At 43.0% G+C, this 18,870-nt stretch overlaps 1 protein-coding gene across 1 annotated transcript in view; it reads right to left on the bottom strand.

Annotated features, from left to right (window-relative positions):
* The window catches only part of LOC118593998 (interferon-induced GTP-binding protein Mx2-like), a 59,083-nt gene that overhangs the window by 7,566 nt on the left and 32,647 nt on the right, over nucleotides 1–18,870 (bottom strand). Inside the window, 2 exon segments of the mRNA XM_036203703.1 lie at nucleotides 1,792–1,933; nucleotides 2,346–2,468. Coding sequence (XP_036059596.1) covers nucleotides 1,792–1,933; nucleotides 2,346–2,468 — 265 coding nt within the window.

Here is an 18,870-nt window from a genome sequence, read left to right as displayed (position 1 = left end):
TCTCTGAGGGCTCAGTGCTGTAACCCACAGCAACTGTACCATTTCACGTTCCCCAGCAGTGACCAGGGCTTCCTTTTCCCTGCCTCTTCTCCAGCACCTGCCAGTGTCTGCCTTTCTGATTCTAATTTCCCTAGGGTCTGGGACAGGAATTATCCCTGTGTTTTCATTTGCGTTTCTGATGCCCACAGGCTATGCAGCCTTTGAATGTTTTGTAAGTAATTTGTATATCTTCTTTTTGGAAAAACATCTTTATAGTGTTTTGCCTGTTTTTTAATGGTATCTTGTTCTTGTACCTTGGATTTGTAAAGCTGCTTCATATTCTGGTCTTTAGGCACCCCTCTATCAGATATAATGTCAGGCATTTCTAAGTTTTGAAACAGGACAGTGACTCTTCCCATGAGTGTGGACACTCTGCAGGGCCTATAGTGTCAGCCTCAGCTGTCTGGACTTAGTAGTGGTGAGTAAGGCAGAAATGGTGGGCACTGTGGGGACATGGGGGAGTCACAGCCTTTAAGTAAGTGTCTCGTAAGGCTCTCTACAAAGGCACATCGCTACCCAACCTGACCACCTGACATATTCACTCCACTAGGGGCTAACAGATTCTACATGTAGCCTGCAGGAGATAGAATACTCTACTTTGTACATCTGCCACTCACAGCCAAGGGAAGCTGTGTATCAAAACTTCTGGTTGGTTCAAACCAATTCTATGTTTTCATCAAACCCCTTTCAAGGAAGGCAAAGTCCCTTGGAATTCCCCTCCACGATGGCAGCTTTCTCAGCACAGATCTGTGATCAAAGAACAGATTTATAGCACTTTCTCCCTGCTTCAGATTTTGAAGCTATGAAGATGATGTGGGGTGCTGCCTGCACTTCTGTTATCTTCTCATTGCCATAATGAAACTTAATAAGATGCCCCAGGATTAAGCCCCTGGACAGGCAGCAGTTTCATCCAATATTAAAACTTTCCATTTTGAGGGATGCTCATGAAGGCACAGGAAGTTAGAAAGGAGGTGAAAAACCACAACTATATCCTCTGGGAAGCTCCTTAAACTCAGGAAGTCAACAACTCAGTAACTTCAGAAAGTCTCCCCAAGTATATATAAACAATATGGACTGCTGAGACTCACTCTCAGATAGGCTGAGCTGCCTGGAAGAAGCAGAGACTAGTTAAGCTTCCTGACATAGCCTCAGACCAATTGACTGACCCTGAACTTCCTTTCTAACCTGTTAGGCTGCCTACAGTCTGTGCCATGTGCTCCAGATTTCATGAACCATCACCCAAGCTGGAGTGGGCTCTGAGATTACAGCTGTGTTTGAGTCATTTCTATGCCTGTAAGTAACTCCTCACCCATATTCCTGGAAATCAACCCAAGAAAACTCATTAGTTCACCAACTTGATCTTTGCTAGCACCTATACTTTGGTTTGTTGACAGTTCCCTATCTGGTGTCTTACTGAAGTTTGTAATTTGAACTTCATTCCTAGTATACTGGCACTGAAAGGTTGGCATTTAAGAAGTTAGTAGGACATGATAGCTCCATCCTCACAGAGGGTGTGTGTTTCCTCATAACAGAGGCCAGAGAAAACTGGCTCTCATCCTCCACACATGAGGACCAGGATAGATGGTGTCATCTTGACAGCAGAGATGGAGACCTGACCAGTCACCTCATCTTCTGGTGTCTTGACCTGGGACCTTCTAGGAACCAGAACAGTGAGTGATGGTCTCCTATTGTCTATAACAATGGAGTGTAGGGTTGTTAAGGATGGCAACCCAGATTGGACAAGATACTCACTGGTTTGAGAAATATTTTCAATTTCCTTACTCCACAATAAAAACTCATCTAGGATCCTGGTGAGCAGGCGACATCCTCCCTCCTCCACATTTTCCTCCCCTTGTACTATGGCAGTGATGTCCTGGTTAAAAGTGTTGATTTTCTGTCAAGAAGGAAAACATCAGTATCAGCAGAGGTCTTTCAAACATGGGTTCAAGGTAGAAAAAGTAAATGTGTGCCCTGAGGGTAGGTGAGCCACCTCCTCCTCCTGGGCCCAACAGGACAGTATTAAGGAGGGACTTTTGCTGCAGAAAATACCTCCCTTCTTCCTCTTCTTTTGGGATTCTTAGGGAGAACTCTTCTGTCAGTGTGGGTAAAATGAAAATGCCCCCCACAAGCTCCACCCTGTACTCAACCATAGTCTCTGTCCTGACACCTTTTTTTTTTTTTAACACCAAATGGACAGGATGCATTTTCATCAGCCTTGGAGGCATGAGATATGAAGAGCACCAGAAAGAGATTCCTGTGTAGATAGTGATGCAGTCATCATGCCCAAAACTATGGACAATGCTCACTTCAATCAGGAAGAATGTTTTCTCATTGTCATCCTCTGGTATGTCTGCACCATACTTCTGCAGCTCCTCACTTGCAGTCTGGTGACACTTCATTATTTGATTTTCTAACAAAGGCAGAGATTTCTGAAATGGAAAGAGGTGAATGGGACATAGAAATATAGACTGGGAATGCAAACGAAGCCCCAAGCCTGCTTTATAGAGTCACCATGACACATGCACATGGGAAGCATTCTGAAGTCCTGATATTATTATTTCCCTGGTGCAGAGCAGCACTTGAGAAGCATCTTTTTATACACATGTTTGCCCATGCCTGCATCTGGTATGCAACCCTGTCCACTGCTCATGGTTGCCTCCTAAAAGAGCCATCCAGAGGCACCTCCTTCTGTATCAGGGACATGAACTATCTTCAGGGAAATGTCACTAAGCACCTTCTAGTAGCTTCTGAAACAGGGGAAGAAACAACAGAAGACTCCTATATAACAACACAAAACTCCTAAACCTCTGTGTTTCTTTCACCAGGTCAAAAGCTGCTGAGGATTCTTGTTTCCAAGGAAGATTCTGTCACCAGGCATCTCAAGGCACAGAACTCAGCAAAAACAGGCCTGCTTCTGTCTGAATCCAGGAGGCCCAGAGGGAGTCACTCAAGATTATGGTGTCCTCAGATGCCTAGATCTCCACCCGCATCCCGGGGACCCCAGGAAGACTTTGAACACAGGAACAGCCCAGGGGAAGATCACTTGCTGAGTTTCTTTCCACAGCCAGTCCTCATGCAGATCTAGACACTAAATCCATATGTGCTGAGTATTCTCAGCACTCCAGGTGGAGAACTAAGATGGTTTGAGATGCAGACTCCACCAAGTCGGAGAAAAGTGAACATGGCTTCTATCTGAAGAGCCCGTTTGAACTCAAGCTCTCAAGATCAGCTCCAGAATGATGGGTTCACAGCCATGTCTCAGAACTTAAGGGTGACAGCAGCAGGAATCAGAAAAATCCTTCTCATGCTGGAGTTACAAATTCCCAAACAACATGTCTGTGCAAAGAGATCTTGACAAGTTTGTGGGTCCAGGATCGTCCCAGTCCCAGCTCAGCTTGATGCAGATTCAGCCACCCAGGCTTACATAGATGTGTGAGATGAGTTCTGTGGTCAGTCTCTCTGCCAGAAGGGGCACTGTGGCCTTCCCATCCTCCAGAAGAACACTGAGGGAACAGGAGAGAGGATCCCATTAGACTGAGCCAGAACATACTGCAGACTGCTGTGGGGAGGTCAGGAACAGTGTGGGTACTTTCAATGAGAGTACTCAGAAATGGTTTTGTACAATGATACAGGGGAGCCAGCTAGGCATGAAGCTACTGTAGCATTCAGACCCACCTCCTGGAATCCTGGCCAAAAAGCAGATAATGCCCTGGCCTGCCCAGTATCTTGATGCCATCCTACATTTCTTAAGAAGGGACTCCTCCCCCTTCACTCCCTCTTTCCCCCATCACCATGAGGTAGCACATTCCTTCTCTCTTCTCTCCCCCACTCTCTATCTCTCTTTTCCTTTCCCCTCTCTCTTTCCCCCACCAAATAGAAGTTTCCACTGAGCACTGTCTACATGGCATTTCTGTCTCTTACCCACCGTGGGGCACCCTGGCTCAATCCTGCCAATGTCTCTCTCTTGCCGTATCATAACATTGGTGCCATGACTCGTCAGGCCCTCCCAGCACTTTCTTCTGTCTGCTGGCAGTCTGAGACATCATTCAGAACCGGAGAACCTTCAACACTCATTCCACAATTGGTAAGCCCCCTCCCTCCCTTCCGGCCATTTTCAATGGGTGAAGGTTTGTCTCCCTCAATCTCTGGGATGCCCGAGATTTTGTTTTTGTTTTTGTTTTTGTTTTGTTTTGTTGTTTTTTTGTTTTTTCTCGAGACAGGGTTTCTCTGTAGCTTTGGAGGCTGTCCTGGACTCGCTTTGTAGACCAGGCTGGCCTCAAACTCACAGAGATCCACCTGCCTCTGCCTCCTGAGTGCCCAAGATTTTAAAGCTATTAGATCTCATATTTCTCTACCTCACTCATACAAAATGTGCCTATCACCATATCTCTAATGACTTACAGTTAGTCTTGGCCTCACACCCCCTATACATCATTTCCTGCCACCTCCCTTCTCATCCTCTCCTTCATGCTTTCTCTCAAAATGTCTTGTCCTGTTCTGTCTGTGTTCCTTCCCTCCCAGCTCCTGGCCGCTGCTGCCACCCATGGCATTGGGGTGGGCTGCACAGAGGATAGCCCCCCCCCAGCCTCCTCTGTTGCCACCAGTCAGGATGCCTCTCTTATTTTCTGCTTCTTCCTTGCTTTCTCCTATCCTGCTGCCTCTCAGTCTATACCTATAGTCCTACAGCTCATTCTTTCTTTCTTTTTTTTTTTGTGGAGTTGAGGATCGAACCCAGGGCCTTGTCCTTGCTAGGCAAGCACTCTACCGCTGAGCTAAATCCCCAACAACTATAGTTCATTCTTATCTCTGGCTTTTTAAGTTGGTTAGCTGACAGTTTCCTGGAGTTTTGTCTCTCATTCTGTTTAAAAAAAATTATTTCTTATGTACATATGTAAATGTGTGGTTGATGTGGCCACATGGATGTGTTTCTGACTGTCTTTTAAATGCTTGAATTTACTTGTTCCATATATGTTCTGTATTTCTTGTAATAAAAAAATAAAACATGTGACCACAAGGTCAGGTGCCAGAGGGCAATCACATGGTCAGGGCACCATCTTGACTAAGGTCACAGACAGACAGGTCATATGGCCCCACTACCACCTTTATTTAGTAAGGGCAGCAAGAAGTCACATCCCATCTCTGGCTCAAGCATGGGCAGGGTGCCTGTTGCTTGTCTCAACCCATTACTCCTGCCTAATCAAGCTCTTTCCAACCAGGGAAGGGGCCCCAGGCAGCTACAGGAGGATGGCAGTACCAGGCTTGCAGTTCCCTGTGGGCAGGGCAGCATGCTTCTGTGGCCATAGAAACTTGTTTTATGACTGTTTGGGTTGCAAGGATCTGCTCCCATGCTGGTGGACAGGGCTTGCTCAGAATTTTTCTCTGAGCTATGATTACTAGATTTGGGTTAGCACAAGTTCAAATGTCTTTTTGATATATATAATGTTAAAATTGTTTTATGCTGTTCTTCATTGAAAAGCTGGCTCTGGGGTTGGATTACGGCTTTTCCTTAGCTAGACCCAGGTGGACTTTAAAAGTTTTGCCAGGTGATAGCCTCTAGAAGCCACAGTAAAATGGAGCAGGCTGAGATCTAGAAGGCAGGCTCTGGATCTGCTGCCAAGGATGGGATCAAAGAAGTGATCCAAGAGGATTATGAACAAAATAACAAGCTTTAGATTGTTTACATTGTTGTAGCTAGATTATGGTTATGCCATGTTTTTTCCCTCTTAAAATAAAAGAGGGTACTTTATTTTTGATATTACAGAAAGACATGTGAGATATTTTAAACCTTTTCTTAAAAAATTTTAAGACATTTAAATTTATAAGGCTATGACCAACTTGTCAGCTTATTTTATATATAAAAGTCAAGCCTCACTTTTTCTAAAGCTATTAGGTATCTCTTGATAAAAATATTCTAAGATATAAAAGTCCATACAACTTTGAGGGTCTCAAAAATGATTCAGGATATAAATACTAGTTACAAAGATATAAATAGATGATTTAAATACTTTAGATTACTTTCCCCTTCTATAATATTGTTAAATTAAGATTTCCAAAGTTGAAAGTCTAACATTAATAGAATTCTGATACTATTTGAGTTACAAGCTCAAGGTTTTAGATTTTCTTTTGTTGTCTTCTAAATATTAACTTAACCTTCTCATCAAGTCATAGACACCTCCATCCAATCTGTACCTGGCTCTCTCTAAACAAAAAAATGGACATATTTTGCTAAGACTTAAAAATATGAATCTACTCCTGCTGTTTTACAGATACCCATTACCTGCTTTTCTTTTCTTTTTTCCAGAGCTGAGGCTGAACCCAGGGCCTTGCGCTTGCTAGGCAAGCGTTCTACCACTGAGCTAAATCCCCAACCCCTACAATACTTTCTTTTCTTTCTTTCTTTCTTTCTTTCTTTCTTTCTTTCTTTCTTTCTTTCTTTTTCTATCTTTCTTTCTCTCTCTCTCTCTCTTTCTTTTCTTTTCTTTTCTCTTTTTTTAGTTTTTCAAGACAGGATTTCTCTGTGTAGCTTTGCACCTTTCCTGGAATTCACTCTGTAGCCCAGGTTGGCCTCGAACTCACAGAGATCCACCTGTCTCTGCCTCCTGAGTGCTGGGATTAAAGGTGTGCACCAACACTGCCCAGCTATCTGCTTTTCTATATATGTATTTCAATGGTAATACTAATATACCTAAAACTTTTATGTCCTTTTGTAAAATAATAATTCATATAAGCCTCAGAGTATCAAAAGAAGTCATTGGATCCACTTCACAGAAGTCAAAAGGACTTCAGATAAGTACAGCCATATAGCTTGAGTTTTCAAACTTCCTTTCTCAGTTACTAAGGCTCTGGGACTGAAAGTGACAAATAAGATCATAAATTCTAACTTTTGTTCCTAATTTAAACTTGTCTCAGAAGGTTTCCATTTGGCTGATTGACACATCCAGGCATCAGCTGCTAACTTCAAACTGTGAGCCAGGGACCAGCCTATGTGATTTGTTCCCTGTCTCTACAGCTATGTCAGATGACCATATGCTTCTAATAAATACCCCATGTCCTAAATTCCCTCCTTACTTTTGACTTGGCTTTCAGCCTCCCTGAGTCTGACCATCTGTGTCCTATTTCAGCTTGAAGCAGCTGCAGAAGAGAGTACATTGTTCCTGCTCCCAAAGCAGGCTAAAAGGCTAAGTTGAAGGGAAACCCTCTGGCATAGGGGATGAAATGACTACCTAATGCTCAGTAATATACTAAGAAACTGGACCCAGAGTTGTCAATTGATAGATTTTTTTTAAACTAAGATGGCTCTACAATAAGACACTTGACCTTCTTTATACAGGACCAAAGTAGTATTATATGGCTTTAAACAATGATTATTTCTATATAAATCATTCAGGATTATAAGTTAGCTGTACTCAAAGATCAGGTCAAAACTACAGGCCCATGAAAATGGCAGTAGATACAGATCTCACTTCCCTAGAAAAATCTGATACACAGTTAGAGGAATCGCTCTCCTGTCTAGCTAAAATAGTTCTTTAGAAGAGAAGGGATCTTGAGCTAAAATTTGCTCAGTTTATCCCCCTGGTTATCATTCCTTTAACAAGGGACCTATGAAAGATCTCAAGAGAGCAGTGTTTTTATGTGAACTGCTAAGCGGTCATTAGAAACTCCATGGCCTTGCTGAAAAAGCAGATCCATATATACTCTCAAAATTTAGCCTAAATAACATTTGATTTTGTTCCCTTGACCTCCCTTGTCATGCTTCTTTGCCTTCACAGGAGACAGTAAGTCCTAGTCTTATAAAAGATGCTAACATATTGAAGACTGTTAGGGAACACAAGTTGATAGTCATTCATACCTAATAGACAGATAATCCTCAAATGTTCAGAGACCTGCAGCATATGGCATTTAAAATGTTAGTGCTGCCAGGAGCTGGCCCAGTCTGTGGACAAGCAGCAGGACATTGGAAAATTGATTGCATACCTTTTGCCTACACAAAGTAAGATCAGTCTTCCCTATGTCCCTCTTCCATGGCAAAAAACCCCAAAAAACAAACAAAACCAAAACAAAAAAGCACAACTCACTTTATGGGCCTGGTGGCTGAAGATTGATGCTGCTCTGATACTTCTGCCTCCAACAATGTGGAGACCTGGGTATGGCTAATTGGGTGTGGATTGGACCCTGTTATTTTCAATAGATTCAGAAGCTGCCTGGTTTGCACTTAGGTATAATTTATTCTTCTCACATCTCTGATCCAAATTGACGACCAGGCTTTGCTTCAGCAGCCTTCCCAGCTCTCTATGTAAAATTCAAAGGCCTCATTCTCTTAGAGCTAATACTGCTCTTAGTGTCTCCTGGCAAATTAGATAAAGAGAAACAGATTTAAGATTTGTTTATCTAAAGATAGGAAAGCTGTCTCACTTCTGTTGGCTTATATATACTTTTCAGATCTGATGGTATTTGACAGTTTCACAGCTCTCTCCCCCAACTCCAAGGTTTCTGTGTATTTTATTGGTCCCAGCTTTTAGAAACAGGTTGGCATTAGAGAGGGTATGGAAGCCTCACTCCTCCTCCTTCACTCACTCAACCACTTTCATTCAGTAAATTTCCACTGTTTATAGATTTAAAAATGTGTTTCATTGGGCTGAAACCAGGCCCTGGAAAAATTCATACCTTTTAACCCAGAGTTATAGCTTTGCCATAACACCAAGATATAAATCTGTTTCAATGTTTTACAAACACTCACAGGTTCCTACACAGATCTACTCCTCCTGTCAGATTCATGCCAAGGCCAGACCCTCAAAGGCCCTCCAAATACACCAACAGCCACTGCACCAACTGAAGACACTAACCAGGTGAATATTGGTAGATTGACTTCACCTACATGCCCACTTACAAAAACTCTGTTATCTCCTAGTTCATTGACACTTTTACAGGATGAATGGGGGCATTTCCCACCTCCAGAGAAACATCAGCTGTAATGGCTCCTATATTCCTGATTCGGCATGCCATTCCCCCAGGCTCCAGGAACATCACTGCTGGTACCACCACTCCAGACTCAAGGGCATGTCTGCTCTTTCATCTGGCTCATCCACCTTTGCCTCTTCTGTACACCAAGGGCACTTCTCTATCCCATTCTTTCTGGCAGTTATCACTCTTCCCATGGCTAGCCCCACTCATGAGGCTAATGACAATAATCTATTTCTTTCCTACAAACCTGCCTCCTCAGCTCCCTCAAGGGGTCTCCAGGATGACAGCTAACTGAATGCTTCTTCACTTACACCTTCCACTGCATGTGACCCTGACTTCCAACTTCCCCCTTACCACTTTGTTTCAAATAAGCAGGAAGCAGTCTCTAGAATTTTGCACCCTCATTCCCCCTCCCCAACTTTCTATTCATAATTCACCTTCTTATAATAATCAAAATGAAGAATGTTAGCATTCAAGGAATCCTGGCCAATAAGCAGATAATACCCTCTCCTGCCCAGCATCCTGATGCCATCCTGTTTCCTTTAAGAAATGACTCCTCTCCCTTTGCGCTCTCTCTCTCTCTCTCTCTCTCTCTCTCTCTCTCTCTCTCTCTTCACCCACACCACTACAAAGTAGCAAGTACCTCCCCCCTCACCTCTCTCCCCCTCCCTACTTCCCCTCTTTCTCTCTCTTTCTCTCTTTCCCTCTCCCCTCTCCATTCCCCCCACCATTACCCACTGTGGGACACCCTGGCTCAAGCCTGCCAAGGTCTCTCTCTCACCATATCATAACAGCTACACTATTCCCATGATGCCAAAATCTGTGTTCAGACAATACACTGTTACGCCTTAGGATACAAGTCATCAAGGAGTTAGAACTCTTCCTGCCTGTGAAGCTTACTTTTATTGGGGCTCCAGTTTCTACATGGTCAGTTTATTTAAACAAACAAACTGTGGTAGAATAGAAACAATGGAAATTTTGTTTTGTTTTGTTTTGAGCCAGGGGCTCTCTACATAGCCCTGGACATCCTGAAATTCACTATGTAGACTAGGCTGGCTTCCAGCTCATAGAGATCCACACTACTCTGCCTCCCAAGTGCTTGGATTAAAAGCATGCAAATAATGGAAAATTTTAAAGCCAGAAAGGCCTGTAAAGATGCATTCCAAGTTCTGAAAGATCATAACTATTGACCCAGACTATTATATCCAGCAAAGCTATCTACTAAAATTGATATAGAAATAAAAACTTCCATAATAAAATCAGATTTAGGGAATTTATGACTGCTGATTCAGCTTTACAGTGGACTCTGGAAGAAATACAGGGCTCTGAAGAAAAGGATAAATGTAGCTAAGAAGTCACAGGGAATAAATAGGCAATACTACAAGAGTCTATCAAAAGAGGTCAAAGTTTACCACAAAATAAATGACAAAGCCAGGAGTGGTAGTGCAGGGATCTCCTGTTGGGGGCCAGCCTGGCCTACATAGTGGATTCTAGGACAGCCAGAACTACATGGTGAAACCCTGTCTCCAAATACAAAATCAAAAACAAACAAAACAAAACAAAGAGCAGTGACAGGAATTAGCATATATCTGTCAATAATAACTCTGAATATTAAGTCCCCAATAAAGAGAGACTGGCAGATTGGATCTGAAAATAGAATCCATCTTTTTGCTGCCCCCAGAAAACACAGCTTACTATCAGTGATAGATGTGACCTCAGGGTAAGGGTGCAAAAACAAATGAATCTGGGATACAAGGAGGTTAGATATTCTAATTTCTGATAAAGTAGACTTCAACATGAAACTGTCGAAAGAGATAAGGAGGGATACTTTATACTTACAAAAAGAACAATCCAACAAGAGGATACTGCAATCTTAAACATATAGACACTAATCACAGAACCACCCATTTCATTTAAAAAATGCTATTAGATGTGAAACCACAGATTGACTAACACACTGATGGTGGGTGACTTCAATACCCAACTCACATCAATAGGTAGGCTATGTGGACAAGATCTGAGCAGAGAAACATGGCAGTTAAATGATGTCAGAAATCAAATGGAGTTGGCCCAGTGATGCATGTCTTTAATCCCACACAAGGGAAGGCAGATCTTTGTAAGTTTGAGGACAGCTTTCTGTACATAGTTTCAGAACAGTCAGAGACCAGTAGAGAGACCTTTTTCAAACAAACAGACAGAAAGGAAAATAAAAAAGAAAGCAAGTGAACCTAACAGACATTTATAGAACATTCTATCCACACACTAAAGAATATATATATATTCATCTCAGCAGCCCATGGAGCTTTCTCTAAAATACATCACCCATTAGAACACAAATCAAGTGTCAACAGACACAGGACAATTTAAATATTATTCTGCATTCTATTTGACCACCAAAGAATTAAGCAATATATCAGAAGCAAAAAACAAAAAACAAAAACAAAAACAAAAAACCACAACTATAGACAGTACACAGACTTAAGAACACTAAAGAGCACACTACTGAATGGCGATCATCATTAGGAAGAAATATGGAAATTAAAAAGTTTCAAGAATGTTCTGGTTGGTGGCAGCACATGCCTTTAGTACCAGCACTTGGGAGGAGGAGAGAGGTGGATCTCTGAGTTCAAGATCAGCCTGGTCTACAGAGTTTCAGAATAGCCTGTGCTCCACACAGAAAAGTTGTCTCAAAAACAAAAACAGAGGAAAGAGAAAGAGAGAGAGAGAGAGAGAGAGAGAGAGAGAGAGAGAGAGAGAGAAGAAAGAAAATCTAAGAATTGAATGGAAATGAAAACATAACATGTAAAAATCTATAGGACAGTGAAGGCAGTCCTAAGAAAAATGTTTGCAGCACAAAGTGTATCAAATTTTCTAGATATCACCAATTAACAACTTAATGATGCACTTGAAAGCCTTGGAAAATGAAGAGCAAACAACACCCCCAAACTATAGATTGGATGATGTAATAAAAAAAAGAATTGAAAAAAAATCAATAAAATGAGCAGTTGGGTCTTCAAAAAGATAAACAAGATTGACAAATCCTTGGCCAAATTAACACAGGGAGAGTGAGATTGCAATAGATCCAAGTGGATTGAGTATAGACACTCAGAAGGACATACTTTAAAGACCTGTATTCCAATAAACTGAAAAGCCTAAAAGACATGGATGAAATCTTAGATGCATACAGCATAACAAAATTAAATCAAGATGAAATAAAAAGTTTAGACAGATCCATAACCAGGAATAAGATTGAGCCAGAAATAAAAACCCTCCCAAACTATAAAAGGCCCAGGACCAGATAGATTCCCTGCAGAATTCTACTAGACCTTAAAGAAATTCACATGAGTACTGCTCTAATTCTTCCTGAAATAGAAAATGAAGGACAGCTTCCAAACTCTTCTCTATGAAACCAGTATTACCTGATACCAAAACCAGATAAAGAGAAAACAAACAAACAAAAATTACTGACCAACCTCCCAGGTAAAAAGCATGCAAAAGTTTTCAATAAAATCTGGCAAACTGAATTTCTATGCATACAAACAATATTATTCATCACAATCAAGTTGGTGTCATTCCAAAGATGTAGGGATGGGTCTACATATGTAAATCAATTCATGCTATCATCACACAATACACTCAAGGATAAATCACATCATCATCTAATTGGACACAGAAAAAGCCTTTGACAAAATCCAGTGTTTCTTCAGGACAAAAATGGAGATGCTAGGGATGGAGGGAACTTGCCTCAATCTAATAATGGCTATATACAAAAACCTATAGCCAACATCATACTAAATGGAAAAAAAATCAAATAATTCCCACCAAGATTAGGATAGCCTTTTAAAAGAGTACGCTCTTGCAGGTCTTGGTGGGATTTAAGCCATTATCAGCAAATGTGTTTGGAAGCTCAGATCTTATCACTTATGTGAATTGCTGTCTGACCTTTGTTTTGCTATAATGTGTTGAGCAAGAGCCTGGCATAGTTTTCTGCAGGTACTGAGCAGTTGTTTATGTCATGGACTGCTAAAGTGACACCTAGCATGGCTGAGTGTTGCTTTTATGCCATATCAAAGGTATGGTGAGGTTCTAGGTCTCCTACTTTTACTCTGCTCTGTTCTACTTGTGACTCTAGTTCCCACACCACTTGATTGTGGAACTTTGGCAAGTCCCCTCCTCTTTATTTACTACTTTTTACTTTTAAGGACTATGTTGTGCATTTGCTTTCCTTCAGGAAAGTTTTACAGTCATTCCAAAGGTGCAATCATCCTCAGGCTGTTGTACACACACCACTCATGTCAGGTCTTTTGACAAGCAATTTTTACTGCATGGCACAGTATGGCAGAGGTACCTGAAGTGAGGGTGCTCCTTGAAGAAGGCTTGCTCCTTCTCAAGGGCCTCAGTCAGTGTCATCTGTTCCTGGATGTCCTGCTGACCCCTGCACTTGACTATCATGTAGCCCTTCTTCAGGTGGTACACCAGGTTCCGCACCACATCAATGACCTTATCTTCAGTTCCTCTGTCCACCAGATCGGGCTTGGTCAAGATCCCTGCAGGACAGACACTGAAATCAGAGGACTCATGCTACCCAAAGATATCAGGAGGTGTAGCTCTCACTGGCCACCAGGATCCCATCCTTGGCTGAAGTAGACACAATCCATGCAAAGTGGAAGCCTGCCCACAGAGACATGTGTAGGTGGTGTTGCGAAAACAACAAAGTCCCTTGATCAGCTGCAGGCTCCTTCCTAGCACCTCTCCATGGCCACCACCCGGAGAGACAACTGTTCATCCTCACACACTATGGACCTTACCATGGCTCCCATGACATCGAGTCTCAGCAAATACGATTTCCTCCCCATGCTTGCCCACCTCTGACTCCTCATGCCTTTCCTACTGGGGAGATTAGAAGAAGGGGTCACTTCTTCCCACCTCAGTGGGATCCTGAGTGTTCACTGAACTTAGTCCATCTGGATCCAGGGCATGTGTCCACATTGGTATACCCACACCACTGTTATCACCCACTCTCCTCACCTATGGTCCTGTCCCCTTCAGGGTCCACCTCCTGAGCCATGCTCAGTGCCTCTGTGGTGGTAATGTCCACATTACTGGGGACTACCACCAGGTTGATGGTCTCCTGTTTTTGGATGTATGTCTTGATGAGTCTCTTGATCTATAAGAAATGAAATGGTGACTTATAGTTATGGAAACAGGATTGAGAGTGATATGGCTGTGACCATACACTTGCTTCAGGCCCTGTCTTTCATGGACTGCAACCCTCTGTAGTGAATCCTGGCCATCCAGTCTCACTCCCACCTCCTCAAGGTTTCTCTTAGACATAACCCTGGTCATACTTCAGTGCCCCTTGCATCCCGGTGTAGCTCTGAGTGAAGTCTAGAGTCTTACCTGGTGTCCAATGTCTGCAGATTGATTGCCCACATCCACCCTGGTGATCCCAGGCAGATCAATCAAGGTCATGTCTGGGACATTTGGGGAGCTGACATCCAGGCTAATGAGCTTATCACTGATCTCCAACTTTAACCCAGCAATGAAGTTCTGACCTAAAGAAGAGGAAAAAGAAAGTGAGATCAAACTTGGTGGGGTGGGATGGGGAGACTAGAGGGCAGATGGAGGGGATCTTATTCCAGGGAACTCTGGGAAAGCACACCTTGGTTATGCAGTGACTCAAGGGGTTCCTGTATAGAAACTTTGGCTGGTCCCCAACTGGTCATATTTTGAGCTTATAGACACTTGGGGAGGTGGAAGCAGGTTAGAGGAAGGGTTGGGGAGCAGGTCCATATGTCTTATTTCTGGTCCTTTCCTGTGGTACTCTGCTTCCTCTTTGTCACCACTTGTTCCTGTCACAAAAATGTTCCTTCCAGGATCATAGGAAAAGGTGACCATAGACAAAAACCCTCTGAATCCAGGAGAGAAATTATGTCCTCCTGTAAGGCATTCTGCCAGGTACTATGCCACAGCCACCCAAAGAAATGCAAAGCCTCTTCTGTCCTGGGGTCCAGGTGGCAGCAGGTTTGAAGGGGTTTCCTTTTCTGTGCAGGAACAAGGTCCTGACAGAATAACTCAAGACTTCTCCTCTGACTCCAGGCAGTCAGAAGATAAGGGACAACAGGACACCAACCGTTGTTGATGGCATCTTCCACCTGTGAGGGATCAGAGAGTTCCACTTCGACGCCATCATAGGTGACCTTGCCTCTCCATTCCTCTCCCTGCTCCAGCTTCTTCAATTTTAGCACCACAGGGAATTTGGTTACAATGCCTAGGAGATTGAGGTCCATGTTAGCCCAGTGCTCTGGTGAACACAACCCAGGATCTGGCATTAGATTAACACACTTTCACATACTCATCTGCAGAGACTCTGGGAATGGGAAATCTGGCCTCACTCTAATGTTGCCTGTCTAGTGTCACCTCAGGCCTATATTCTTGGAATAGGAACCCAAGTCATATTTATCCATTTGGGGTAAAAGCCACCAACCACTTTAGGCTGCTTCCTCCTAGTGTGGCACCCTCATCTCTGTGGGGACTTTGTTGGAACCTTTAATGTACCAGACATCTCCCACTAGCGCCCACAATCCTGGTGACTGTCCCTCAAGTCGCTTCATCACACCCCCTGTTGTGATCTCCAACTGCTGCCTTATCCAAGGATTTTCACCTGGGTCCCTGGACCAAGTTGGCTCTGACCTATCAACGACAACCCCAACCATGGAGTTTAAGCAGCAGCACTAACCTGGACACCAGTCTCTTCTTCAAAGGGAATGGCCACCACAAAGAAAGGAACTAGGGACCTGACCCACTTAGTCATAGCATCTGCAAGCTGCAGTTGTCAAGTGACTCTTGAAATGGACAATGGACAGTGCAATGGACTAAAGCTGTCCCCACCCCCAGCACATAGCCTCAGCTCCAGCACCTACAGTGACTGTTGGATACAGAGGTGAAAGGAGCTAACTTAGGCTGAAGGAAGGCTTGAGAAGCTGCATGGGTGGAGCCCTAACCACTGAGACTGGGGCCCTTGTGAGAGCAGGAAGAACCTGCAGGCCTGCTCAGGGGAAAGGCTGCCCACAGTCAAGGAGGAAGACCACTTGACCTTCATTCTGCTGTGTGCCCAAACTGGGAGGGATCTGTTTCTATCTTGAGCCCCAGGTCCACAGCCTAGCAAGGCAATAAGCATGAACTCTCACCACTGCCTCTGGGGAGGGCCACTCCTGACAGGGCTTCCAGCACAGAGCTCTTCCCTGAGCTCTGGTCCCCAATGACTGCAATGGCAGGCAGGGCCAGGTCCTGCTCCACACCCAGGGCCCGCAGGGAGTCGATGAGGTCAATGCAGGGCCGCACCTTCTCCTCATACTGCCTGCAGAGGTTGTTCAGGGACTCCTAGATGAGGGCAAAGCAAGAGTGAGGTTATGCTCCATGGAAGTGCCCCTGCAAAGACTGCTGGTTCACGGACAATATACATGTTTTTAGAATCCCCAAGAGTGAGAAATGTGTAAATTAGAGGAAATAAAACAAATATTGAGTTTTGTATCGATCAAAATGGCAGGATACAGTGTTGTTGTGTATGGCCTGTGAACCTAAGATTGCACACACTCCTGGATGTCACATACTCCTGATTATCATAGCTGGACCTGCAAAGGTGACCACAGGTTCACTGTTGCTAGAGAAGAGAAGTGACATGGGTTTCCAAGGAGGAAGTAAAGCCATTCAATTTCCCTTGTTCACAGTTTTTATAGGGCCATGGCAAAAACTGGACAAAGGCTGAAGTAATCTCTGTGGAGATTGAACATTAATTCTCTGGACTGTTATGAGCTGAGTCAATGGCAGACCAAACACTATGCATGTCCAACCAGGGAGATGATCATTCACTGTTTACACACTGCCTGCCTAGTAAGAAGTAGTTGAAGCCCCATTCTATCCATTTCTGACTCCAGCTTTGATCCTGACAATTCCCTAGCTATTGAGTTTTTTTTTCTAGTTTTATTACCAGTCTCTGACACACACACACACACACACACACACACACACACACACACACACACACCTTGCAGGTGTTATAATTGTGTTTATTATGGTGAAATCTCTTTCTTCTGACATTGGTCAGCTTGCAGCTTTACTACAGCAGAGAACTCTATCACTGCCATCAAGATGTTACTGCAGTCTTTCTTGGTCACCTCATATTTGACTTCTCTGTGGGGTGGTCAGAGATGGTCTCCCAAGAACAAGCTTCTTGTTAGAAGCCATCCTTATGTACAATTTAATCTGCTACAATTGGCCTCATTAGAAGCCAGAATACAAGAAGTAAATCAATGCCCTACATATATATGTTCTCAAGGGCTTCCTGTGAGCCTGCTGGCCTGTGTCACTGGAGCCCTGCTCCTCTTCCTGTTTGGCATGTTTACTCATAGCTAACTCCAAGCGCTCCCACTAATATTCCACAATCTTTAGACACCATCCTTTTAATCCTTAATCTCTCTTTTAACCACAGCCTCTGTTTTCACTGTGACATGTGTGGGAAGCTTACACTCATCACCCTAGTCCATTTTCTCCTTACTACCTACTGCCTCTTTACCACCTTCCTGCCTCCTTAATGACACCATAGCCCAAAGGTTGACATCAGTCAACAAACTTCAGGTGCAGGATACACAAAAGAAATGACATCAAGGCCCATTTGAATCAAATGATTCAAAACTAGTTATAAGCAGGAGGCATTAGAAGTAGTCAGAATATGACACCTTACATACAGAGGGATAAACACAAGCTTGACAGCCAATTTCTTATCAGAAAGAATGGGAAGTATGAAGACAGTGGTGTGGCATTTGACAAAACATCTTGACAATTGGGTTACATCTCCATTTTGAAAAGTGTTTGTATTGTTGACAAAAATGCCACGAACGTAGACTTCTATCCTTTTTGAAATGAAGGCAAGTTTGAAGCTACATCACCATGGAGAACTGGCAGTGAACACTTTGATGTCTGGGAACTAGTATATCTTGGCCAGCAATGTGGCCTTACCTCCCACGCTACAAGAAGCAGGGAAGTTTGTTTATTTATTTACTTATGTATTTTATTTTATATTATTTTTAAATTTTTAAAATTCATTTTATATACCAACAACTGTTCTCCCTCCCATCCCTCTTCTCACTGCCCAACTGGATTGTTTGTTATTTTTGATGTCTAGCTTCTTGAGAATCTACATATATTCTGAAGGTCAGCCCTTAGTCAGATGTGGGGTTGGTGAAAATCATTTCCCATCTTTAGGCTTTTGTTTTGACTTATTTACTGTGTCCTTTGCCGTGTGAAAACTTTTCAGTTTCAGGAGGCCCCTTTTATTGATTGTGCCAACGTGTTCAAGGCTACTTCCTACTTTCTCTTCAGGTTAATGTAACTGAATTTATGTTGAGATCTTTGATCCACTTGGGCTCGAGTTTTGTGCATGGCGATAGATAAGGATCTATTTCCAGTCTTCCTACATGTTGATATCCAGTTTATGCCAGCTCCATTGGTTGAAGATGCTTTCTTTGTTTTATTGGACAGTTTGGGCTTCTTTGTCATGGGTGTGTGGATTAATGTCAGGGTCTTTAATTTGATTTCCATTGGTCCTACATGTCTGTTTTTATGCCAATACCAAGCTGTGTTTATTACTATAGCTCTATAGCAGAGCTTGAGGTCAGGGATGGGTGATGCCTCCAGAAGTTACTTATTGTATAGGATTGTTTTAGCCTATCCTGGGTTTTTGTTTTTGCCATTTATAGTTGAAGTATTGTTCTTTTTGAGGTCTGTGAAGAATTGTGTTGAGTTTTTGATGGTGATTGCATTGAAATCTGTAGATTGCTTTTAAGATTGCCAATTTTTTATTATGTTTTT

Source organism: Onychomys torridus, chromosome 12 (genome assembly GCF_903995425.1).
Source record: "Onychomys torridus chromosome 12, mOncTor1.1, whole genome shotgun sequence".
Lineage (NCBI taxonomy): Eukaryota > Metazoa > Chordata > Mammalia > Rodentia > Cricetidae > Onychomys > Onychomys torridus.
The sequence above is the reverse complement of the archived record's forward strand: the minus strand, read 5'-3'. Positions and strand labels throughout refer to the sequence as shown.